Source organism: Rhinichthys klamathensis, unplaced genomic scaffold (genome assembly GCF_029890125.1).
Source record: "Rhinichthys klamathensis goyatoka isolate OS25496 unplaced genomic scaffold, OSU_Roscu_1.1 h1tg000040l_1, whole genome shotgun sequence".
Taxonomy (NCBI): domain Eukaryota; kingdom Metazoa; phylum Chordata; class Actinopteri; order Cypriniformes; family Leuciscidae; genus Rhinichthys; species Rhinichthys klamathensis.
The window spans coordinates 13,571,690-13,599,410 of record NW_026606587.1 but is presented as its reverse complement, the minus strand read 5'-3'; the positions used below and the strand labels follow the sequence as shown (position 1 = coordinate 13,599,410).

Below are 27,721 nucleotides of genomic sequence, written 5' to 3'. Positions count from 1 at the left end.
CCATATCCCCAAATATTAAAACTAGGCATATAAAACTTTCCCATATCCCCAAATATTAAAAATAGGCATATAAAACTTTCCCATATCCCCAAATATTAAAAAATTGGCATATAAACCTTTTCCTTATCACCAAATATTAAAAATAGGCATATAAAACCTTTCCATATCCCCAAATATTAAACATAGGCATATACAACTTTTCCATATCCCCAAATATTAAACATAGGCATATACAACTTTTCCATATCCCCAAATATTTCCATCTTTAAAACTCAGCTTAAGACACATCTTTTTAAATTGGCTTATTCCTTGTGATCGTTCCTTCTCAATTTTTGCTAGTTGTTTTTGTACTCTGTTTTTATATGAAGTAACTATAGTTGTAACTTTTCATATTAATTGCTGTAATGTTTAATCATGTTTTGTGAGGTGACCTTGAGTGTCCAGAAAGGCGCCTATATAAATAAAATGTATTATTATTATTATTATTATTATAAAACTTTACCATATCCATAAATATTAAAAATAGTCATATAAAACTTTTCCATATCCCGAAATGTTAAAAATAGGCATATAAAACTTTTCCATATCCCCAAATATTAAAAATAGACATAAAACTTTCCCATATCCCCAAATATTAAAAATAGGCATATAAAACTTTTCCATATCCCCAAATATTAAAAATAGGCATATAAAACTTTCCCATATCCCCAAATATTAAAAATAGGCATATAAAACTTTTCCATATCCCCAAATATTAAAAATAGGCATATAAAACTTTCCCATATCCCCAAATATTAAAAATAGGCATATAAAACTTTTCCATATCCCCAAATATTAAAAATAGGCATATAAAACTTTCCCATATCCCCAAATATTAAAAATAGGCATAAACAACTTTTCCATATCCCCAAATATTAAAAATAGGCATATAAAACTTTTCCATATCCCCAAAGATTAAAAATAGACATAAAACTTTCCCATATCCCCAAATATTTAAAATAGGGATATAAAACTTTTCCATATCCCCAAATATTAAAAATAGGCATATAAAACTTTCCCATATCCCCAAATATTAAAAATAGGCATATAAAACTTTTCCATATCCCCAAATATAAAAAATAGGCATATAAAACTTTTCCATATCCCCAAATATAAAAAATAGGCATATAAAACTTTTCCATATCCCCAAATATTAAAAATAGGCATATACAACTTTTCCATATCCCCAAATATTAAACACATGCATATAAAACTTTCCCATATTCCCAAATATTAAAAATAGGCATATAAAACTTTTCCATATCCCCAAATATATAAAATAGGCATATAAAACTTTTCCACATCCCCAAATATTAAACACATGCATATAAAACTTTCCCATATTCCCAAATATTAAAAATAGGCATATAAAACTTTTCCATATCCCCAAATATATAAAATAGGCATATAAAACTTTTCCACATCCCCAAATATTAAACATTGCCCCACATTGCATAAACTTGCCCCACATTGTACCAAATCATGTGTCATTTTGAGATTACGATTAATAATTCAGCAAATATAATCAACCACCCAGAGCATAGCACATATTTTCTTCCGACAGTGTAGAAATGCATGTAACTCCATGTAGCTGAATGATTATAAATGTGTGTGTCGTCTCCAGCTCCTGATGCGGTCTGTGTGTGTTTCCCTCTCGCAGAGGAATATTCTTCGTGACGAAGGGCACGTTTGGGCAGCTGACGTGCGAGTGGCAGTATCTCTTTGATGAGTTCACTAAAGCGCCCATGATCGTGGAGGGCAGGAGACTGCGGATAGAAGCAAAGGTACATCATACATGCTTTATTTACTTAATAATCGTCGCTGCTCTTATTGTGCATGTTATTTTATAGTATCCACTTACTATAATAACAAGGAACAAACCCTAAACATAGACTTACTCTGAGATATGGTTTAGTAGTTAACTTGTATTACTCAGTACTTTTAGTACAAGTGCACTTACATAGTAGTTCAACACTTTCTGAAAGCGCTTTTCTTTTCTGATGATGTCAGCTTGGCCACGTAGGCGGGGTTAAAGCATTAAAGTCCCCCTGTAGTCAATCATTTGATCCCTTAAAACTCACCTTTGATCACCGAAATGACATAAACGTTTATTCATGCCTTAAAATATCGAGTCGACACCCTTGCCTCATTTAGTATACTCGGTTCTATGAATATGCAAATGAGCCCCGCCTCCACTCACTCACTCAGCTCAGAGATCCACTGGTTGACGATCACACGTTGATCTGATTGGTTACAAGGTCGTTTGTGACGTCAGAAACACCAGCGATTTCAAACCGTGTTTTTGAGACTGTCTTTGGTTCACTGCAGTTTTAAGCAGAAAATACTCAGCAATGCTGTCGACTTATGAATTTACACATGGTTTGACTTAAAGCATATTAAAAACACCACATAGACACTTAAACAACTTTAAAAGCTGGATTTTCTCCACAGGGGGACTTTAAAAGTAAAAGCATTAACCGATAATATCAGAGCCTGACATGTTTGATGCAATTAAATAAAGGATTAATTTTGTTATGATGGAAACGTCACTTATCTTGTTCTGTTTTTCACAGGAGAGAGTGAAGTCAGTGTTTCATGCCAAAGAGTTTGGGAAGATCATCAATTTCAAAACCCCAGAACTAGCAAAGGTAGAGTTGCACGTTTTTGCTCTAGAAGTTGGTTCTTGAACTGTTATCGTAGTATTTCATAACAAAGGACACAATAGATCTTAATCAGGGTAGCGGCATGTTCAGTTTAGGACAGTAAGGAAACCGAGGCTGAGGGACAGAATTACAGTGTGTGTTCACTGGATTGTGCTGTAGTTCAACAACACTCATCGGTCAGCTGATGAAACATCTTTCTGGGGGGAAAAACTCCATAAAACAGTTATAAAAGTTAAACAAATTAGGACATTTATACAGTGTGTGCCATTGTCAAGACTGTAAACCTGTCCCTCACAGCCTTGTGTTCATCTGCATTCAAATTAGTTTGGCGTCTAACCTAAATAATGTCTATGAGTGTTCAAGATACTGGATGAAAACCTCTTTAATGCACAGAAGGGGTGATACTGATACTGAGGGAACATCCAGTTACTGTGAGCATCACTATTAGGGTTGCAAAATTCATAGTTGGAAACTTTCAATGGGAATTAACTGGAATATATAGGAACTGGAAATTTGCTAAATTGCTGGTTAGCCAATTTTCAGTTGGTGAACATGGCGACGTTTTATGTGGGCGGAGCTTAGGTGGAGGCAGAACGATCCCTCTGGCCGCTTCACTTACGCTAGTTTGCAAGTTTTGTTAGCTTGTTTTTTAACAATGACGGGAGAAAATCAGATTTTATCTTAATGTGTAAGGTCACTCAGTGTCCAGGACCGCGATTGTTATTTTTAAAAGTAAATTTTAACGGACGGAACCAGATTGGCCGACCCGTACCCGTACATGCTCACTCAATGATGGACGATCTGACAGGATTAACGTTAGCGCTACCTCCGGTTGAGTGGCCTGACTTCTACACCTATCCGATAGAGAAACCGAGCGTAAAGAGAAACTGAGGGCATATAAATCTTTAGATGCCTATAACTATGTGCTGAATGGTCACGTACAAGACTTGTGTGTGCGATCCACAGTTCTGCCGAGCCAGTGCCGAGAAGACGACAATGTAAAGAGTGACATTACGGTGCAAGTTTAATGATGTGAATATTTTCTAGAAATAAAAATTCCAGATACAGCATATTCATTTTTCATCGATTCTTGCACCCAACAACACAACAAGATGACATTTAATAATAATAATAATAATAATTTAAGCTCCTATTATGTAGCCGAATCTGTGCTGGTTTGTAGTCTTCCCTTTGTTTTGCCTCCAGCTAGCGCCGTGACGTAACTGTGACGTCGGCTCGAAATTGGTCTATAACAGGAAACTTAATCGAGGAAACAGGAAACTAAATCTGGTTGTTTTAACCAAAATTATGTTGATTAAATGCAAATTCAGTTTGGTTGGAAATTAAAAATGAATTTCCTTTGCTTCTCATATTCTCCCTTTGAGTTTCCGACTTGGAATATTTCCAAAATTCCCCAGCTTAACTTCCCATGGAAAGTTTCTGGAAAATGTACCATAAAATGTTCTGCTCCTTTGCAACCCTAATCGCTTTGCACCACTAAAGATCATAGACGGGGTCCTCGCGGCTCCTTAAAAACGTTTTTTTCAACACATTTAAGGTCATAAAAAATCCCAAATATGATAAATGGTAAATTGGATGTCTTATTGATTATTTTAAGAGAACTGAATTAAGGAATTGCAATGATTTCATAACCCTCTGGTGCTGTACACGTGACCGTCAAAAATGAATAAACATTTTCAATGAAAGTGTATTTCAGTTTAGATAATGTTAGATAATGCAGTAGTTTTAATCCATTTATTCACTTTTTGAGCACAGACCTGAAAATAAAATGTCCACATTAAAGGTTTAGTTCACCCAAAAAATGAAAATGATGTCATTAATGATTCTCCCTCATGTCGTCCCAAGCCCGTAAGACCTTCATCTTCAGGACACAGTTTAAGATATTTTAGATTTAGTCCGAGAGCTTTCTGTCCCTCCATTGGAAATGTGTGTACGGTATACTGTCCTTGTCCAGAAAGGAAATAAACACATCATCAAAGTAGTCCATGTGACATCAGTGGGTTAGTTAGAGTGTGTTGAAGCATCGAAAATACATTTTGAACAGAACAACAGAACCGGAAGACAATACAATGCTGAATAAAGTCGTAGTTTTTGTTATTTTTGGACCAAAATGTATTTTCGATGCTTCAACACACTCTAACTAACCCACTGATGTCACATGGACTACTTTGATGATGTCTTTATTTCCTTTCTGGACAAGGACAGTATACCGTACACACATTTACAATGGAGGGACAGAAAGCTCTCGGACTAAATCTAAAATATCTTAAACTGTGTTCTGGAGATGAACGGAGGTCTTACGGGCTTGGAACGACATGAGGGAGAGTCATTAATGACATCATTTTCATTTTTGGGTGAACTAACCCTTTAAGTGTGTGCTCCAAAGCATTCAAGATTTATGACAGTTTGAATTTGGTCTCTTTTTTAAGACGACACTGGGCAGATTATTGCTGAAGAGAAAAATGTTTTAAAAAGTTATAGATTTTTACATTTATTATATAAAAAAATTCTATTTTTTATGAAATGTATATTTTCCAAAACACATTTTACCGTAAAACCGTGAGAAAATCAAAGCCATAAATCTAAACAAGCGGTGTTCCAAATTTGAGGATGATATCTCAAAAAATGAAGAATAGGAAGAATATGTTTGGCCGCAGTACCAAACGCTTCCACTAGAGGAAATTCATCTCTCGTTCATTTCTAATGCACGAAGAGACTCTTTTTTTTCAAGACCATTTAACCTTTAGAATCATGTTCATTATTGTTTGTGTGTGTATGTTCACACAGCAAGTGCCAAAACCTTTACCAAGTTTTGTACCATTCTGATGAAGAAAGAAACGATAAAAAACAAAGCGTAACATTTTTGTGGCGCTGCACGTTCAAAGTCAATACTGTGCATTTATGCCAAGCAATTGCTTATGATCTACTGTTGATGAATTATGAAAATGTTTACTTTTGGGTGTTTGTATTGTAACATGTTTTAGAATATTGTAAGAGTGCATATTTTATCTACGTATACAGACTTTTCAAAATAAAAGTCCCAGAGGATTTCAAGCTTGTTCAGAATTAAAAGTATTATGCATATTTTTCCTATGTTATTTGGTAATACAGTAAAATGATAAATTAAATATAGTAAAAATAATCTGTTTATTGTCTTTCAACAGAACATGAATCTCCATTAACCCCCCACAAAATTACCCCCGGGTCAAATTTGACACGATTCTATTAATATGAACAAATATCATTAAATCCCTCAAACATGTTTTGTACATATTTATTTTCGCAATGATTTGGGCATATATTCTAATTTTTAAACTCGACCGGATCAAAAAAGACGTAGAAGGTACACAGGGGTTAAATTTTTTTTTTTTTTTTTTTTAACAAACGTTTTGTTTTGCCGCATGATTTCTGCAGCCGCGTGTAAATGTGTGTATCCATGCATCAGTTTTAATGTGTTTCTGTCGTCCTCAGTGGGTTCTGGGCCGGCTGGAAGATGCCAGGGAGAGCCTGACGAAGTAACCAGAGTTGTGCCTTTACGCTGCTTTTGCAGTGTGCCATCTTACAATATACCCACAATGCAACAGTCATCCACTGAACACGGTAATGACTGTTAGACCCTGTGCTTGTGTTCGGTTTACATTACACTGTATTTTTCAGTCCTCACCAATCTGTCCAATCCCTAATTTGCAAAACTCATTTACATATTGTCGTTTACAATGTGCCTCGACACGCAGTTCAGCGACTCGAACCTCGTCTCTTAACAAAACTCACACTAAATGAAGGTGTCGTTTAATAAATGTATTGATAAAGACCAATACACTGTATGCATATTAATTGTCTTTACATGTGGCGTTTAAATAAAAATGACCAGGAATGTATGGAAATGGTAATCTCTTACTGTATGTACAGGAGAGCAGGGATGTTTTTAATGTGTGGCTTTGCATGAAATGTTATTTTGTTTCTCAGTGTCTATTTAATTGATTCTACAGCTTGTGTTAGTTCTCAACAGATGCAGCCAGTGCTGACACACCTGTACAACTGTAACATAACACAAATATGCAACCTGTAATATTTATAATGAATGTTGAATGATTTGACATTAAAGTCGACATGAAACGCTATTTATTGACCTTTGGGTGACCTGTAAATGATGTAAACCTATAGGCAAGTAGCTGTTCAGTCAGTTTCAGGATGCCTTTCTAAAATCTTGCCAATAGTTCATGCAAATATAATTACGGTTACAGCAATAAAATCAAACAGTGGTGAGGTGATGCGACACATCAAGTTTCCAGGTGGATCAAATAAATACGATTTCTGGGACAAAATGCACATCTTCATACTTTCATCCTATATTTGTATCATGCATATTTAGTTTCAAGTGGAAATGCATGAGGTTAGGAAAGTAAAACTGAGAATTGTGAATGCCATATCATGACATTTTATTTTCTTGTCATTTTTAATTGATTATGCACATTTAATAAATGCGTTTTGAATTTTGACTTTTTAATTGGAATTATTTGAGTAACAACATATGGCTGTATATCCTTGTTTAATAAATATTATCAAAGCAGATAAAGACATTACAGTTTAAAGGCACTTCAGGTATTCATTACAGCTTGAACCTGCTTTCATCCGCTATAAAGAATTCAACTATGGCTGTGTGTTATGGAATATGCATGTTAAGGATGAGAAATATCATTAACACATGTAAAATCTGACACCAAATAAATGTCAGTATCAGCTTGTAAATTATTTTTGACAAATAATACAATAAAACAATATTGTTTAATTTCTACAAATGACCAATCATGATTCAGGCTTGTGTTAAAATCACTACATAAGGCAACTTCAGAGCATGTACAAATCTAACGTAAACTTTTCCCTCTACTGTGGCTTTAAAAGCTCTCATACAAGTAGTTGATCTATTTTACATCCTTTGTAAACTCTACTTGCACGTAGAACACGACGGCAGCATCTGCTGTCGATGTAACCTATCCCTCTGTTACACGACCTAAGGGAGGCTGACTCTTGTAATGGTGCATTAAGGCTTGTTTTCAGGATCCACATCTACTCCATTAGACGGTTCTCCTTCTCTACGTCCTCAGAACAATGTTAAGATAAAGTGAGCGCTAACTCTACTGGTGTTAAACCAGGTTGAACTCTTTGAGATTGTGTCTCAGGATGGTGTCTTTGACCGCGGCGAAGATCAGCCGGATGTTCTCCGTGTCCGTGGCGCAGGTGAAGTGAGAGTAGATGGTTTTGTCTTTGTCTTCGTTCTCATCCTGGTACATCTTGAGGATAAATTCCTGGGCTGACTTTGGATCATTTTTGGGGCCTGAAAAACAAAAGATATCTGTGGGTCAATGATGTCATGCTTGCTTTTTGGTCATATCCATTTATTAAAAAATTCATTGAAAATGCAATGACTTGAATACAACGTTTCTGTGATGAGCATGTTTTTATTTCTGAATTAAAATTGATTTTTATATTTTTTGGTGTCAAAGTTGAAAATGTCAGGGTGGTTAAAGGCCGGAAAATCTTCAAATTATATTATCATATTATATTTATTTATTATATTAAAATATATACAAATATTTTCAAAAGATAAAAAAGAAAAAAATACATTTTAAGAACTATACTGTATATAGAAATATCAATATATAAACTCTACACTGTCTTCCTGAAACTTCAAATTATATTAAATTAAATGTATTATATTAAAATATAGTAAAAACATTTTCAAAAGATAAAAAAGAAAAAATACATTTTAAGAACTATATATAGAATAATATATATAAAAACTCTTCGCTGAGTTCCTGAAACTTCAAATTATATTATATATTATATTAAAAACATTTTCAAAAAAGAAAAAAGATTTCATTTTTTTCTTTTTCGAAGAAAATGAAGAAACATTTTAAGAATATACATATATATAGTTTGAGGTTAGTCCAGGCTGTAAAATATTATGACAAATATATTTACTTCACGGTTACACCACTTAAAATATGGTATAAAAATGTTCAATGAAATCATCATGAGAAAAATAGCCTCTTTGTTTAAAACTAGATTTATGGACACCTTTATATGAAATTGATCCATACATTAATAATATTGCAGTTTATCTTTAACAAAATAGCCGTTTGGACAGGATTCATTATTCCTGCCGTAAGAGCAGTCACATGACGAGGCGCCTGGGCTGCGTCCCAAATCACACACTTCCCTACTATATAGCAGGCGAATAGAGTATGTGACAAAAGAAGTATACCTGAATTCACAGTACTCATAAAACAGCAGGTGAAAAGCACCCGGATGATACGGCTAATACTCCCGCTGAGATTCTGAAGTGTGTATATGATGGACACTTTACTATCCCATGAGCCCACAGGAGAGGGTTTATGAATGACAGTGAAGTGACGCTGGTAGATCACATGATAATGACAACAGATTACACTCATACTATATAGAACAAACTAAGTAAGTACTTAAAATAAGTATGAGATCTTGCCCTCGCCTCACATGTAAACTGCTATCAATGACTCACCTGTGAATTCTGGGAAATATGTGCCCAGGTGCGAGTGAACGATCTTCTCCTTCAGGATGTCTGTCTTATTAAGAAAGAGAATCACAGACGACTGCTGGAACCAGGGATAAGTGATGATGGTTTTAAACAAAGCTTTACTCTCCTCCATGCGATTCTGGGACACAGAAAACATGAGGTGAGCATGAAGCCGGAGAGAACCGAGAGAACCGGGAGAACGTGAACCTCACCTCGTTGTCACATTCAGCGAGGACCTGATCGTACTCGCTCAGCGCCACCAGGAAGATGATGGAGGTGACGTTCTCGAAGCAGTGAATCCACTTCCTGCGCTCTGACCTCTGACCCCCGACATCCACCATCCTGATGAGGTCAGCAGCAGCAATGAGCATCAGAGCAATCAAACATGCCACAGATAAAGCTGTCCCGTTATCACATAAATATGCAAACCAGAAGGCCGTGGGTTCCCTTTCATAGGTTTTATATAATAAATATTTGAAAACTTTCATCCGAAAATTTAAATAGCAATGGGTTCTATAAACACTATGTAAAAACAGCAGTATTTTCTTTGCAATAAGTGTAATGAGGAGTTAGATGCTATTTATACTTATAAATAGTGGCAGATACTGTTTGCACATCAGTGTTGTTGTTCAGGAAACGGTATGCAATAATAACATAGAGTGTATATGATTATATTCATTAAAATTATTATACTCTAACCGATAAACACTATTATTAAACACATGTGTATTGAAAATAAATGACTTTCCGGTCTGATATGTGACGGGAAAAGGAAGAAGAGTGAGTTTGGGCAAAGGCGGATTTGAACTCGGGTCTATTTTGCCCCAGGGCTCCCTTGTAAAAGAGATTTGAATATCTCAATGGGACATCACCTGGTAAAATAAAGGATAAATAAATTTTTTTTAAAATTATTTGTGTCCAAATGTTCTTCAACACGCCTCACTCCTACACTATTGCTGCTGCACACAATCTAGGCCACATTTACACATAGCCGGGTATTTAGAGAAACGGATATCGTTTCAGCCACGTCCAACCACAGCCACGTCCAAGTGATCTGAGGGCGCGGGCGCTTCGGTCTGTGCGTTACAAGAGGTAAAAACGATATAAATACTGTTCGTTTTCTCACACAAACCGCTCCTTTCGTGTCTTAGGCCATCAATGTGTACTTACATTTACGAGTCATTAAATCATGTTTAATTTGGACTTCTCTGTGCATGCTCTTTGAGGTGGAGACCATAGACCTGCATTACATGACTGACAGACAAGAACGGTTTGACCTAAAAATATCAATATTGAAACTACTGCGGAAACAAAGACACCTACATCTTGGATGCCCTTGAGGTAAGCTAAAACATACCAAAAATTTATTTCAAAGTGAACTATCCCTTTAATATGAACCTTTAAATTAAAATTAATTACAAAATATGTTTCTAACAATATGTACATAAGTTACTTGTCAGGTATTGTATTGCATTAGATGAATAGTTGCTGTTTAAACTGTTATGTTTCATTGAAATTAAAACAAAGCACAACTATTTTTACTTAAATAGTTCTATATTTGAACCGAATAACACATGATACTAAGAGAACACATATGTGAGTTGTTGATCACAAAAAAAAAAATTTTTAACCCACAACCTTATCTTAGAAAACGCCGTTTCTCTGAAAAAGTGTTTGACCTGTCCCGGCTCTCCCCCACAGCAGAATGAAGTGTCCCGTGTGTGCTGATGCATGATGTGGTATATTAGGACAGGTACCTGAAGATGACGTTCTCCAGGTCGAAGGGATACTCGATGATTCCTGTGGTGGGAACCCGGACTCTCAGAATATCCTGCTCTGTGGGAACATACGCCGCATCTGTAATCCGATCCAGGTCGCTCAGGTAGCTGTTGCGGGACGACAAAACAAATACTGTGGGCAAGTTGATGAAAGTGGCACACAGAGAGTTTACATCACAATACCACACACACACACACACACATTCTGGATGTTTAGAGAAATGCAGGTGATTCGATTAAACACACTTCTAATACTTGTGTAAAAGAAGTACACTAAATGTATTGAATGCACACTTCAATGTCTAGTGTACTTCACATCTTAAAAGTATATTTTTAAACAAACTGTACTTGCAGAAAATATAATATTGCTGAAATATAAGTGTACTTTTAGAGAGCACACTTTCACGACTATGTTTAACACACTTAAGTAGACTTAAAAAGTGCACGTTTTTCCTTAAAGTAATCATTATGTTTTAATAATGTTTTGCTTTGCTTTACAGAAGTACGCTTATTTTGATGTGTTGACTAACAAACTATAGCACTTAATTATAATTTTAACTGCATGACTAGTTATTTGATATTACATTGAAAGTTCATATATTTTAAATGCACTGAATTGTTAAACTGTACTTAAAATCTAACATCCTTTTTTACAAATGTGTAATTAATATATTTAAATACATGACACACAAGTTTCAATAGAAATGTCATTAAAGTGTATTTTAGTTGACCATAAATGCTTGCCAGTACATTTGGTAGTACACTAAACATTTAAAGTACTTAAGTGAACCTCCTAAGTTCAACTAATTGCATTTAATATATATTTTAACTGTAATACATTTTCAGAAATTTAAGTGTCAGAAAACATTACATTCAGTTCTATTTCCATAATAAGCATTATTTCTAAAATCTTCTTTTTCACAAGTTTCTGCAGAGCTCCTTGTAACATTTATGACCAAATAACAAACGTATGTCAAAAACACAGAGATTATAGTTTTAATTGGTTCACAATTACAAGACTGACTATTTGGCAGAGTCAGTCAGCTGGTACTCTCGGCGGCGGTCGTAGCATTCCTGAATCCCAGAGTCGTTCCATAGACTACGGATGGCGTTCACTTGGTTCTCATCCAAACTCATGATCTTATCCACCTCAATATCATTCGCCAATGTAGCATGAGCCTGTAGAGACAAGCACAGCCAATCAGGATTCACCACCGACTCCCAGGGGACCAATGAGAGTGTGCGGTCAAGAAACCCAATGCAGAAAACAGCCAATTAATGAGAGTTCAAGTGGAGCTGAGCATATGAACAGGAATATAAAAAGCATGATATTGAAGTTAAACAAAACTCCAATTCGTTATTAAATACGCAATGACCAAAATGAATTCCTGATGTTTTCTAAAGCCTCCTTCAAACAAGATAAATATATTGAGAAGCAAAATCGCATTAGATAATAAATAGAAAGATATATTTTGTCTTGTTTCATTAGCAGATTTTTAGGGGTCCTGGCAGCGAAGATTGTGAGCTTTATTTTTCAGATTTAAAAAAAGATTTGGCAGGATGGAGTCTGATCAGACCCACGTGCACAAATCCGTTCAACACTAGGTGGCGCAATAACAAGTACATTTATATTTTAGTGGTTATCCATGTTCAATTTTCTAGAAGAAAAAAGACAATTGTGTCATAATTTACTCAACCTCATGCAATTCCAAATTGCATTCTAAATCCTTGTTCCATGGAACACAAAATTTAAAAGTTTCAAACTGTTTTTGTCCAGACAATAAAAGTCAATGGGGTCCAAAACAAAACTTTTTTGTTTCACTGAAGAAAGTAAGTCATACAGTTTTAGAGAAACATAAGGGTAAGTAAATGATTACTGATAAATAAATGTTCATTGTTGGGTGAACAATCCCTTTAAAGTCCCCCTGTGGTGAAAATCCAGCTTTTAATGTTGTTTATATGTGTATGTGGTGTTTTTAATACGCTTTAAGACAAACCATGTGTAAATTCATAAGTCGACAGCATTGCTGAGTATTTTCTGCTTAAAACTGCAGTGAACCAAAGACAGTCTCAAAAACACGGTTTGAAATCGCTGGTGTTTCTGACGTCACAAACGACCTTGTAACCAATCAACCAGTCAACCAGTGGATCTCTGAGCTGAGTGAGTGAGTGGAGGCGGGGCTCATTTGCATATTCATAGAACCGCACATACTAAATGAGGCAAGGGTGTCGAGTTACATTCAAGATATTTTAAGAAATGAAGAATTTTAAATATGTAGTTTTGGTGATCAAAGATGAGTTTTAAGGGATACAATTGGGATAAAACACTTGGGATGTGTCGACATCAGCACGCCAAAAACTGATCAAGAAAGCTTCAAATTGGTCTGAATGTTCTCCACTCTTCAGATGTGTGTGTGTGTGTGTGTGTGATACCTGGTTCTCTGGTTTAGCATAAGCGATCTTGAGCATGTCCATCGCTCTGACCATGGACTGCATGGCGCTGATCACGTTCTGATGGACGAGTTTAATGAAGCCCTTCTTATCTTCATCAGTGTAACCCGAGCCATGAATGATCCTCATCTGTTTAATGAACGTACTCTTGCCACTCTCACCTGTGCCTACAAAAGAGAAAAGACAAAGAAATCCTTTTGTTTCTAAACTAATAATACAATTGTAACTACCATGGTAGAAATTTTGAAATTATTTCCAGTTATTCAGTATCAATAATGCCATACCAATTCCAGAATCCACAAATTATTTTAGACCATTATAATAATTAAACTTCAATGCATTCCTTCATAAATGAACAACTATAATGACTTTGCTTTGTGGCTTTGATTAATAACACAAATGGTTGGATTGAATCTGGCCGCTTCTCATTTGCATATTTTCCCTCAGAGATGAACAAAAGGTAAATCTGTTTAGTGTTTGGCTACTGTAGCGACAAGACTGAGATGATTATGTTCGACAGACTGAATGTGTGTCTTGCCAGAGTTGTGTTTATATTCTCCAGCTGCTGTGTCTTTGCTCACATCTGAAGATCGTTTCAAATAGTGTAATGTCCCAGTGAGGAGAGGGAAATATATGTGCAGCCCGGGTTATTATCGTTAACTAAAACTAAAACCATAAAAAAAAAAAAAAGTAAAATAAAATTACTAATTTTGTTTCAGATAGTTGCAAAGGCAGCATTTCTCATTTTTATTTAGTACTAAAATGACTAAAACCAAATAAACTGGATATATTTTTGAGAAACGGCAAAAACATACAACAACATTATTAAAACAAGCTTAAAGTGAAAACAGAATTTTTAAATATTGACAAAAACAAATAGTACATCAATGATAATGCATGATAAACTAATTCTAAACTCCCAACCAGTCAGACACAGCAACACTGGCTCAACCAATGGTGTGAGTTGGGGGCGTGGCCATTTGTTTTTCCAACCAATGGAAGATGGGGGTGTGTTCTGCAAGTCTGTTTGGTGAAATGACAGTCTAGATTTAAAAAGGACCAATTATGTCTTGATTTCGTTGATTTTATTGCAGCACCTCTTTTCCAAGGCTGCGTTTAAGTTGCCATCTTCCCTCTATCTCGTACTTTATTGCTTTCGAGTGCCCACTACTGGCGAAACCCTTGAAATGTGTTCACTAAGCCCTTGATCACTTGGGATCCGCTATGGAGCTGATTTATTATTTACAGTTTTTTTACCTTATTAATTTGTTTAACGCACCATTTTATAGGCCTGTATGTATGCTTGGGCTGTTGGAGAAAATATATAACAATTGCAATGAAAATGATAACTATAACTGTGTAAAACAGTCAGGTTGTGGTAGCTAGTACAAGTATTAAAGGATTAGTTCACTTTAAAAAAAACTTTTGCTGATAATTTACTCACCCCCATGTCATCCAAGATGTCCATGTCTTTCTTTCTTCAGTCGAAAAGAAATTAAGGTTTTTGATGAAAACATTCCAGGATTTTTCTCCATATAATGCACTTTGCTGGGCACCAAACGGTTCAAGGTCCAAAAGACAGTTTCAGTGCAAACAAAAATGCTCAAATGCTCACCTTGCTCTGTTCTGTGTGACTCTCCTGTTCGAACTCGTTCATCAAAATGAACGAATCTTTTTCCGAGTCAATTCGTTCATTTCGTTCGTTAAATGAACCAAATGACTCGAAAAAAGATTTGTTCATTTTGATGAACAAGTTCGAACAGGAGAGTCACGAACGTGCATCACAGAACAGAGCAAGGCGAGCATTTGACATTATTAAACTTAAACTTTGTTATTTATTTTTGAAATGAGCGATCGTTTCGCTTGATAAGACCCTTATTCATCGTCTGGAATCGTTTAAAGCCCTTTGAACAGTTTGCAGTTTGCACTGAAACGGTCTTTTGGACCTTGGACCGTTTGGTGCCCAGCAAAGTGCATTATATGGAGAAAAATCCTGGAATGTTTTCATCAAAAACCTTAATTTCTTTTCGACTGAAGAAAGAAAGACATGGACAACTTGGATGACATGGGGGTGAGTAAATTATCAGCAAAAGTTTTTTTTTAAAAGTGAACTAATCCTTTAAGCGGTTAAATGTCAAAATAACTCCAATATCATACACTAGAGTTGTGTGGGTGCGATCTGTTGTGACATCACAATCATGGTGCATTGTGGTCTATGGATCTAAGTGTACATATTGAGTAGACTCGCTCTCTCTGTCAAATCAGTCCAAATAAACATCCCTCGCCAACTTGACGAAGTTGGGAATCCCCCAAGGGGAAGTGCTTAGGAAAGTTCACTAGTGTATACGCTCTGTTTAGTTCCTGTCTCTATGAAGCCCCTCCTTCTGAAAAGCACACTGCGCTCTGATTGGTCGGCTGGAGCGGTGCGTTGTGATTGGTCGAGCGCTTCGAGTGTGTTTGGGAAATGTCCCGCCCCTTTACCATAACCACCAGTTTAACACACTACTAACTCACACAACCAGGCCCCGCCCCTTTATTCTGCGTATGAGTTATTATAATGAGGAATATTGTGACGTGTTCATTCCCTCAAGAAACTCGAGACTACAATGAAGGCGTTTCAAGGAGTTCAGAAACACTGACACTCATATACAGAAGAACTGGAGCTTTGCAGAGCTTTTTCATTCTCAAACAGGAACATTACACACTAAAGAAAGATGAACATGGAAAAAAGCACAATAGGTCATCTTTAAATTAACAAATGCAAAATGGTGATTACATTTTTTTTTAAATTCTCTCTCTTTCTCTCTCTCAGTTCAAAATGTCAAACTTGAAATGACAATGTCTATTTGTGGAAAGTAATAATGAACAAATTGCGGTTGCTTCACCCGGCAGACAGAAAGACCGAGGGGTGACAGATAGAGACGGAGAAGACGAAAGAGATTTGGGGTGTATGTGTTTCAGTGAGTTTTGTTTAAAGTGTCGTGTGGCAGAATATCTGTCTTGCCCTTGGCCAATAAACAATCCCTGAGTGCACTGAGAGTCTCCACACTAAAGCCATTCTCCACACACACTTCAAACCTCACTACACACTCACTTACTAATCATATTTGAGCTGGTTTGACTTCATAAAGACTCAAAGTATACAGTGTAAGCATATTCCCAGGTCAGATTTAGGCTAAATTGAGACTTCTCAGTGTGATTTACTGACTTAAAAGACAAAGACAGTCAGCAGAGCATTAACTCTATACTTCTTCAACATGCATTAATGCTTTCTGCCGCCTGACAATGAGGCGCGATGTAAATGAATAAGAATAAGGTGTGTTTTCTGCTCGCCGGCGCCTGATGTTTGACACTTTTACAGCTGTCTGAGAGAAGTTCACTTTCTAGACGGTGAAGGTTTGTGTTACTTCTGCAGTGTAATAATGAGTATATAAATCAGACAGTGCTTACATGCATTACATAACGCTCAGTAAGTTCATATTTCTTGCAGTTTTACCAGCTTCATTACACATATTTCTTCAACGATGATTCCAAGTTTTTAACAGCAATAATATATCTTGAATTATTTACCAGACATTTAACAGAAACATATGGCCGAAAAGTCTATTAAAATGACTAAAACTAAAATTGAAGTGAAAATATTCAAATAAAATGAAAATATTAACGGTATATCATGCTAAATAATGCAAACTCCATCTAAACTCACAACCAGCCAGACACAGCAACACAGGCTCAACCAATGGTGTGAGTTGGGGGCGTGGCCATTTGTTTTTCCGACCAATGGAAGATGGGGTGTGTTCTGCAAGTTGGTTTGGTGAAATTACAAAGTAATTTAGTATATCAATAATAATGCATACTTATTCTAGCTTCATGCATGTTAAAATGAAGCTCGATTTTAATTCGAGTTAAAACCGCCCTTGCCGATTGATACAGTAACAATTACATTTATAATTTTAAATGACAATAAAATCAAAGAAATTCAAACGTTCTGCAACTGAAGAAAAGCTCCTATTATATAGACCATTTTGCAAGATGTAAACAACACTGGTCCAGAAACCCTTTCTGTTTCAGTTTGTAACTGGTTTCTTTATTTTACATGTAAAGAAAACATCTTAAAGATGTTTGTTTAACTTTTTGATTCAGTTTTATATGTTCTGTTGGTTGTATTTTATCCCAACGTTTATGTAGTGTTAAAAAACTGAAACAGGAAGTGTTTCTGGACCAGTGTTGTTTACATCTTGCAAAATGGTCTATACTTTTATGTCTTTTACTGAATTTTGCATTGAGCAATAAAGCAAGTTTTTTACTGCTTTATTTTATTATATTTTGTTTGCCATTAAGCAAATCTACAATACATTTCTTAATGAAATAATGCAAATTTGTCTAAGAAGGTGTGGCAAAAAGTTCATTTTGGGTCCTGCTTTAAGATTTGACATGAAAATGTGCCGTTCTCCATTCAACCATTCTCCACTTTGCATGAATTAGAATCTTGAGAAAGTCGTAAGTGACACTGCGACGCTTTACACAAATGAAAATGAGCAGATTTGAATGAGTTCACTTCGAAAGCAAGAGTCCTGAGATTTATCGGCCATATAATAATGTTCAATGGAAAAGGGCAGAAATGCATTTCACCATGAAGTCTATAGGAGGTTTACAATTTAGGTGATTAAAGATTATGTTTTTGAAACCTTGATTGTAATAATAATAAGTAAACAGTCACAGAGTGACACGTGTCAAAAGTCATGTTGTTCACTTTCACATGTAGAAATGACATATAAAATAAGTATCAATATCAACAGTTTGAAATAGATTTACATTTTTTTATTTTAAAGGCTACATTTATTTGATCAAAAATTATGACAGTTTTCTTACAGTTTTTGCTGCGTTATATTTTTTTAGAAACCATGATAAAAGTTTGGGGCAAGTAAGATACAAAAAGAAAGACATTAATGCTTGTATTCAACAAGGATTCAATAACTGATGCATAAAAACATTTATAAAACAAAAGATTTTTGTATATTAAATAAATGCTGTTCTTTTCAACTCTCTTTTCATCAAAGAATCCTTCAAAAATGTATCATGGTTTCAACAAAAATTTAAGCATTCATACACTGATAATAATAAGAACTGAGTACCAATAATAATTAGTAATAGCTGAGCAGCCAATCAGAATGAGTTCTGAAGGATCATGTGACACTGAAGACTGGAGTAATGATTGATCACAGGAATAAATTACACTTTACTATATAATCACAGAGAAAACTGCTATTTTAAATTGCACGAATATTTCACAATATTACTGTTTTTACTGTATTTTTTAATCAAATAAACAGCCTTTGTTTAGTCTTAATTATTCCAAACATACACTATTAAATCTGCTTTTTTATTTCCAAAATATCGTTTTTTGAAGCATTATCTGTTAATGACACTATTGTGTTTTATATTACCGTACTGTCATTCCCCAAAGAACAAAGTCTTTCTAATAAAATATGGGTAACACTGTACAATAAGGTTCACTAGTTAACTAACATTAATTAGCATGAACTAATAATGAACTGCACATATACAGGATTTATTAATATTTAATAATATTATTAAAATCTTGTTAACATTAGTTAAAGCACAGTGAACTAACATGAACAAACAATGAACAGCTGTATTTTTATTAACTGACACTAACAAAGATTAATAAATACTGTAACAAATGCATTAGTTAATACATTAACTAATGAACCTTAAGTGTTCCCAAAATATGTTTATAAAGAATTGAATTGTATTGTACAGGTCACACCTAAAAGTACTTGACTTTTTGTACACAAAACACACACGTACGTGACAGCACAATGCAAATGTTTTGTTTTACATATTGTAAAGCGCATGGTCACACAATAGACTCATGTTTGACATGTAAAGAAACTCAATGCTCACGAGTTGCAGCTAAAAGCGAGTGTGTGTATACGTGAGGCTTATCTTGACCTTTCCGTCGGGTCTGTCTCGAGGGCCAGTCAGTGTAATAATGAATCTACCGGGAGACAGATTCAGTTCACACACTCTGCACAGGTGTGTATCGATGAACCGCTGTTACAATTATAAATGACATGCATGACAGAACACAACAGCCATTTCTCCGTGAGATAGTGACTTTGGAAATGAGTTTGATGAGGGAGGCAGAGCTGTTGAGGAAAGTTTATTCGTTCACTGCAGGTTCTGCTTTGCATGCTTTTGCATAGACCAGAGACAGTGTCCGTGCGGCCAGGAACTGCTGTGTGAAACGGTGTAGCTAAACACACACACACACACACACACATCTCTTTCTATAAATCTAGACAGGCACAGACCCCACCAAAACACCAAACCATGTGTCATAAGCAAACAAATGCTGCTTGAGCCACTTTTGCTCTGTGATTGACTTTAAATGTCGGTGTCGCAGTCATTTTGGTTATCCATGTCCTTGTGAAAACTTCAGCATACTTAAGTGCACACTGAACCTAATGTTTTCTGAGACTTAATTGCATGTTATTTCACTTGTAATCAAATGTATTATATTTTAAATTCATATTAAATCCAATTAGTTGAACTCAAGAGTGTTTTTGACCCCATCTGTATATGTCATTTCATAATTACTACTATTGTCTTTGAAATATGGTTAAAGTGTACTGCCGAATGTACTGACAAGCAACTAAACTAAAATATAGGCTATTTAATGTCATTTCTATTGAAACTTGTATGTCATGCATTTGTAATTACACATTTGTAATGATAAAGTTGCCATTTAGCTCATTTAAAATATATTAACTTTCAATGTATTATTGAATAACACTAAATTTAATATTGCATAGCACTTTCTATAAAGCACAGCAAAAGACTATGAATTAAAATGCACTTTGAAGAAACAAAAAATGGACTTTATTACAGTGCCGTTTTAAACGCGTATATGAAAGTGTACTCCCTTTAAGTACACTTAAGTGGCCTTTTATTTTCGGTAGTATTATATTATCTGAAAATACAGTTTTTTAATATAAGCCTACTTCCAAGGTTTGAAGTATACACTACTAGTGCACATTCAATACAGTTAACCCTATATTGTCATTTACAGTTAGATTTTACGTTTTGTTTGTATTTTTTACTATTTTTTAATGGTATAAACTTGAAAAGATCACTCTAAACAATGCTGGGTTGTTTTAACCCAAATTTGGGTAAAATATGGACAAACCCAAATGTTGGGTTAAAAATGTAATTTCAAATTTTAACCCAACTTCAACTTTCACTTTCAACTGTAAATTTTTTAATTGGATTTTTAACCCAACATCTGGGTTTGTCCATATTTGACCCAAATTTGGGTTGAAACAACCCAGCATTTTTTAGAGTGATTTTGGCACTTACGTGAACACACACACACACACACACACACACAAAATCATGATGCGAAAAAAATAGGCCTAATCTGCCAAGTGTCTTCCCTAAAAAGAGACCAAACTTAAATATGTGCTCCAAAACATTCAAGATTTAGGCTATGACAGTTTTAGATAGAAATACATTTTCAGGTCCATGCTCAAAAAGTGTATTAACTAGCCTACTGCACAAATATAATTTAGCACCCTAAAATCCCCTAAAATTAAAAATAAATATTAATATTAAATAAAAAACATTATCGAACAAATATAGTGTAGCCTACAATCATTTAATTGAAAAAATACAAAAAATAAATAGGCTGGGTTATTTTTGACCGCACGCGAACATTTCCAGAGGGTTATGCGCACTTCCTTCACACACACACACCTGCCGTCACGTTCACACAGGTGTCCTAACAAAGTAACTATATCTGTCTATCTATTAGTAAAGCGTCTTTTTCTAATGTTTTTCACATTGTTAACTGATATTGCACGTGTCCCTCACCCAGCAGCAGCAGCTTGAGTTCTCTCCGGGAGTCTTTCTTGTCTTTCCTCAGTTGTTTGTCGATCTCCTGGTTTATCCTCTGCCTCTCCTTCTCGTCCGCAGACATGCAGCATCCAGCCATGATTCTCTCTCTCTCTCTCTCTCTCTCTCGATGATCTTCAGCACACTATAGCTTTAGTTAGATGTAGGCTATTTCCTTCTCCTTTGCTCCACACCACAGTCTGAGAGTTCATGAATGGGCTCCTCCTTTAAAAGTCCACTGAACATAATCTCCAGCTGTGTAGCAGAACTTGTGCCTGGATGTCCAGAAGTGCAGAAGTGCTCCTCTTCTGTCTCAGTCCTGATGAAGGAATGGCAGAGTTGGGCAGACACGCACGCGACAGCTACATGAACGCGCTCTGTGGAGCGTGCGCGCGCACCGACTCCTCTCCTATACGCGTGACAGTGATGATGATGATGGACCCTTCACCTGCACCAATAGGGAAGTATATGATGCCACCGTACTTTCCAGGTAATGTCTTCAAATAGGCTACAGAATGAATAAGTAAATAAATACGTTTTTCAACGTTTTATTGTGATGTTTGGTGCATAAGAATCATATGAAAAGATTTTTGAAAATATATACAATTATCTATAGCCTATTAGCCTATATATAGTGCTGTCAAATCGATATATCGCAATTAATCCCATCTAAAATATATTTTTTTATTATTAAATTGGCTAAATATTCAAACATATTTCGAAATGTAATTCATTCCCTTGATCAAAGCTGAATTTTATATGTATACACGCACGCACGCACGCACACACACACACACACACACACACACAGCACTCAATTATATTAGGCCTTATATTATATTATCTATTATATTATAATGTTTAAAAAGACTCTTGCTCAAAGCAAAACAAAGCAAAAACATTAATGTAGGCCTAGTTAAATATTATTTTTTATATTAAAACAATTTAAAATATATGTTACACTGTACTTTATTATATATTATTATATACAAACATTATTAATAATTGTAGGCTATACCAATTAAGCACCAAATCAAAATGTTACAATGATTTCTGTATAGGATCATGTGATCAGAAATCATTTTGCGGTATCATACATAATTTCAAACCATTGTTTGGCTCAACAAAAATTGAAATTATTAAATTGCAACACAGTTCTTTGCTATGCGCCTATATACAACAATCATCTTTAGTTTGCTCACTGGGAGCTCAAGGATGACAAAGCATATTTTCAGTAAAGCCATTGACATTGAAACATCTCTGTAAAGATGCTTTGAATATACATGTGTTGTGAAAAGCGATAAACAAAAAAATAAATGACACGCACATTTAATACACCCGTGACAAACTTGTCCAAATGACAACTGACGTCAGCAATGACCTGACGCGCATGTAAAACACTCTTATCCCGAGAGCACAGATCAGCCTTTTAGTCACAATTCTCCTTCATAGTTGAATATGAATATGATACCAGTATATTGTGTTCACTTGATATCCAACAGCTAAATGCATCAATTAAATAAATATATGGTATAACATCATAAATGAACAAAGTGAATTACCGGAGTAAAGTCACATTGATTTGATAGATAATATTGTATAGATATAGATCATATTTAAAATACAGGAAAACAAAACTTAAAGAATTTTTAATAGCATAACTCTTCGACAGAATCAGGAGAATTCATGTGTTTGGTCCCAATGCTGAATTGAGTTCTTTGTATTGTTGCTTTCGTATCTAGAATGGAGTCCAATTTCATTTGATTTATTTATTATTATTTCACTCATGTATAGTTTTAATTGATTTATGACAGTAGAATCAGTTTAGTTTGCATTACTGAGAGACATAATCCAATCATAGATTTTATGGTGAAACCTAATTTCTATTCTAGATTATATTTAATTGTAAACTGACCCAACTCTCATCCTATATATTGTAATGTGAGTGTACTGTAAATGACACAGACCCAGGATCAGAGAGGGAAGAGTTGTCTCTGATTCTGAGATTATTATAATATTTCAAATTAAAAAACAACAACTCCTATTTGCTTGGAAACACTAAAAGGTCAAACAATGCTGGACACAATTAAGAGAGGTTAAAGATCTGGATTTAAGCAAAACGTTGTCCTTTTTTTGCTGGCTGTATTCAAAATAAGCGAGGAGAACATTTGCAACTACTTTCCAAGTAAAAGAGTCAGGAATACGACATCTTATTTCCATGCTTTTAAAGCAACACATTCTCACTAAGATCATCAGCGGCCAATTTTCCACTCCACAAACTGACACACACACATCTAAACAGCAAACACACACATTCTCCCCTCCTTCTCTCCGCTTTCAGGAGCAGAACCCAGCGAGCAATATCCATCATTTCCCCGTCCAGTTTAACTAAAGACCCGATAGTCCGGCTATGAGGAACACACTTCTAGACAAAATCACCTTCAATTTGATTACGTAATTTTGCCAAAATAACTTGCGAGATTTATGATATGCCATCATGTAAGCAAAGTCAACTGTGATTAAGGTGTTTTTGTTTCATTTCTTCACTCATTTCATTTCTTTGTTATATAATTGATGACTAGTCTGTTCTTGGGCGATGGTTTAGACGTCTATTACATTTTCACTCACAGCCCACTCAAAAAAATTACTCTTTAAACTAACTTAATAAAATTATGGACAGTGGTTCCACACAATCATATTATTTTGAATATATGTAAGCTCTTTGTGTTGTGACAACACAACTGAAAGAGAGAGAATCTATGTGAAATAGTAATGTCCAAACAAATCAATGGAATTGCTTCCCTGTAACTTAAATCGGTTAAGTTTAGTGAACATGCTTTAGTTCTTTTTTAAAACTGCACTGATAAGTAAAAATATGTAGGATTTCTAGACTATAGCTAGCTATTAGCTAATAATAGCACTTATTAACATTGAAACGCTAAGATTTATAGGCATTTTCAGCAAGACTAAGACTTTGTGTGAATCAGTCCATATCCTAACCAAATGCTCCACTCTTCTCCACAATGGTAACCCACTAATTTAAATGGTTCTAATTGCAATGTAATTGAACATTAAACACAATTACACACTATCAAGTCTTCCCCTTTCCTAATTTTCTGGAAAAAACCCCCATAAAATATCACTTAATTTCAACATTTATTCTCTCTTAATTCAGCTATATGCAAAGCATGCTGGGAACTAACAAGCACCGCCCAGTTTCAGTTAATGCAACACAAATCATTCATGTAATCCAACACAAACGGATTAAGTAAACTTTAATTTTACATATTTAAGCAGATTGAACACAATCAAATTAAGTTTGGACAAAATGTATAGCAATTGTGTTGCTTAAGCTAATTTGAAGCAATTTGAACAATATTTTTTTTCATTGCAATATATTTAAAGCATTCCAGAAAAGACTTTCCGAAATACTAACAGAAATGAAAAACTTTGCCTTTAGATTAACTTTATATTTTCTCCGAGGCCATGCATCTTGCCACCTTCTTCACAAGCCATCTTCATCCAATACGTTGGAAATCGTCACATCCGGATTTTTTTGAGTCGCGAAATTAAACCCTTTACATTAGTTTAACGATTGATAGTGGAAAATTATACAGGTTAAGTTAATTAAACGCAATACAATAGTGTTTTGGTGGTAAAATAAATATATGTGTGTTACTTGAACAAAAAATATTTGGGTAAAAAGAACAGTGCCACAAAACAGGTTTCCGCCTAGACGTCTGGGCTGGGTTTGGATGGCTATTAGACGTCTTTAAAACGCAAAATTGCTTGCTGGGAAGTCTCCAAACTCATCCTTTCCAATCACCCCAGCACTACCCGTCCGCTTGATCCGATCCCCACTCTTCTCCTTCAAGCTTCTTCCTCAGATGTACCCGCACTCACTCCTATGATAAACACCTCTCTTCACACTGATACCTTTCCCACAGCATTTAAGGCTTGGGTAAACAATTGCTTAAAGTCCCCTTGTGGAGAAAATTCAGCTTTTAATGTTGTTTATATGTGGTGTTTTTAATATGCTTTAAGTCAAACCATGTGTAAATTCATAAGTCGACAGCATTGCTGAGTATTTTTTGCTTAAAACTGCAGTGAACCAAAGACACAGTCTCAAAAACACGGTTTGAAATCGCTGGGGTTTCTGACGTCACAAACGACCTTGTAACCAATCAGATCAATGTGCCGACGGGCTTTAGCATATCATTAACAGTGAGCAGGGGAGTCTCGAGAGATGCCAGGTTATCCTGGGATATTTTTCTGTTTATATGATAAAAGTAGATTTAGCAATATAGCAGGTGTATATTACGATGTTGATGAATTATATGCCTTTCTTCACTGACGTTCTGAGTTGTTCAAAGGGTTTCTGGTGATTGTTAGAAGGCAGACTGAGATGTGAACGGGAACATAGTTTGTGTAACATTAGCAACAGTTAGTTGGCCGAGTGAATCTGTGAGCTGGTGTGAGTGAGTGGAGGCGGGGCTAATTTGCATATTCATAGATCCACGTATGCTAAATGAGGCAAGGGTGTAGTTACATTCAAGCTGTTTTAAGGCATGAATATTTTTTTTTTCAAAGGAAAAAAACTTTAAATACGTCATTTTGGTGATCAAATATGAGTTTTAAGGGATACAATTATTTTGTTGGGACTTTATGAAACCTACTCTAAATCCAGCACTTCTAGAAAATTACAAACTATGGTATCCCTTCTTCCATTCATTGCTAAAACGCTTCAACGAATCATGTTCAACCAAGTCTCTACCTTTCTTACACAGAACAACCTCCTAGACAACAACCAGTCTGGTTTCAAAAGTGGACTCTCAACTGAGACGGCCCTGCTCTCGGTCGCTGAAGATCTGAGACTGGCAAGAAATCCTCAGTACTCGTCTTGTAATGCTCTTTTGGCAGGCCTTCCCGCATGTACTGTCAAACCTCTGCAACTGATCCAGCAAGAGTGTCTTTACGAGCCGAAGAGACACACATCACACCTCTCCTCATAAACTTGCACTGGTTGCCAATTGCCGCTCGCATCAAATTCAAGGCACTGATGTTTTCCTACAGAACAACCACTGGCTCTGCTCCCCGATACCTAAACTCACTACATCAGACTTATAAGCCCTCCAGAAGCTTGTGTTCTGCAAGTGAACGGCGTCTTTTGGTGTCATCTTCAGCCATAAGCAGCCATATCACCCTGTAGCCCAAGACTGGTTGCCCACTGAAGCTAAGCAGGGCTGAGCCTGGTCAGTACCTGGATGGGAGACCTTCTGAGAAAACCAGGTTGCTGCTGGAAGAGGTGTTAGTGAGGCCAGCAGGGGGCGCTCACCCTGTGGTCTGTGTGGGTCCTAACGCCCCAGTATAGTGACGGGGACACTGTACTGTTAAAGAGCACCGTCCTTCGGATGAGACGTTAAACCGAGGTCCTGACTCTCTGTGGTCACAAAAAATCCCAGGATGTCTTTCGAAAGAGTAGGGCTGTAACCCCGGCATCCTGGCCAAATTTGCCCAGTGGCCTCTGTCCATCATGGCCTTCTAATCATACCCATATATATATATACCAATTGGCTTCATCACTCTGTCTCCTCTCCACCATTAAGCTGGTGTGTGGTGGGCGTTCTGGCGCAATATGGCTGCCGTCGCATCATCCAGGTGGAGCTGCACATTGGTGGTGGTTGAGGAGATTCCCCCTTCCATGTAAAAGCGCTATATAAATGTAATGAATTATTATAATTAAATTTATGAAGCTAAGCAGGGTTGAGCCTGGTCAGTACCTGGATGGGAGACTCCTGGGAAAACCAGGTTACTGCTGGAAGAGGTGTTAGTGAGGCCAGCAGGGGGCACAATGAGGTCCTAAAGCCCCAGGATAGTGAAGGCCGGGGACACTATACTGTCAAAGAGCACCGTCCTTCGGATGAGATGTTAAACCGAGGTCCTGACTCTCTGTGGTCATTAAAAATCTCAGGATGTCCTTCGGAAAAGAGTAGGGGTTTAACCCCAGTGTCCTGGCCAAATTTGTCCAGTGGCCTCTATCCATCATCATGGCCTCCTACTCAACCCCATCTTTTTCTTCAACACTTGACCCATTAAAGCTGCAGTCGGCAAGTCTGGCAGATTGAGTGGACTTAGGCAAAATTTTGAATGTTTACAACTCTCATGCCCCTCCCCCACTATCAAAGAATACCCTCCCACCGAGTTCATGCCCGTCAGTGCGTGTGCACCAGGTTATCAGTGAACGCGCCCGTCTCATCAGCATCCATCAACACCATGGAGTATTTGGAGGTATGCTG

The 27,721-nt window shown here is 36.1% G+C and overlaps 2 protein-coding genes across 3 annotated transcripts in view; one reads left to right on the top strand and one right to left on the bottom strand.

Moving 5' to 3' along the window:
- vps13a (vacuolar protein sorting 13 homolog A) overlaps positions 1-6,601 on the top strand; it is a 122,052-nt gene extending 115,451 nt beyond the window's left edge. For both annotated transcript variants that reach the window (XM_056246900.1, XM_056246901.1), the window contains 3 exons: positions 1,700-1,823; positions 2,613-2,687; positions 6,195-6,601. In XM_056246900.1, coding sequence (XP_056102875.1) covers positions 1,700-1,823; positions 2,613-2,687; positions 6,195-6,242 — 247 coding nt within the window. In that variant the 3' untranslated portion in view covers positions 6,243-6,601. The remainder of the gene's footprint in view (positions 1-1,699; positions 1,824-2,612; positions 2,688-6,194) is intronic.
- Positions 6,602-7,815: 1,214 nt separating this feature from the next.
- gna14a (guanine nucleotide binding protein (G protein), alpha 14a) lies at positions 7,816-21,789 on the bottom strand. The gene is made up of 7 exons (XM_056246913.1): positions 21,405-21,789; positions 13,491-13,675; positions 12,082-12,236; positions 11,037-11,165; positions 9,492-9,621; positions 9,265-9,418; positions 7,816-8,058 (listed from the first exon to the last, which is right to left on the bottom strand). Exons 1-7 carry the CDS (start codon positions 21,523-21,525, stop codon positions 7,868-7,870), a joined length of 1,065 nt encoding a protein of 354 aa, XP_056102888.1. The 5' UTR covers positions 21,526-21,789; the 3' UTR covers positions 7,816-7,867.
- Positions 21,790-27,721: the final 5,932 nt, after the last annotated feature.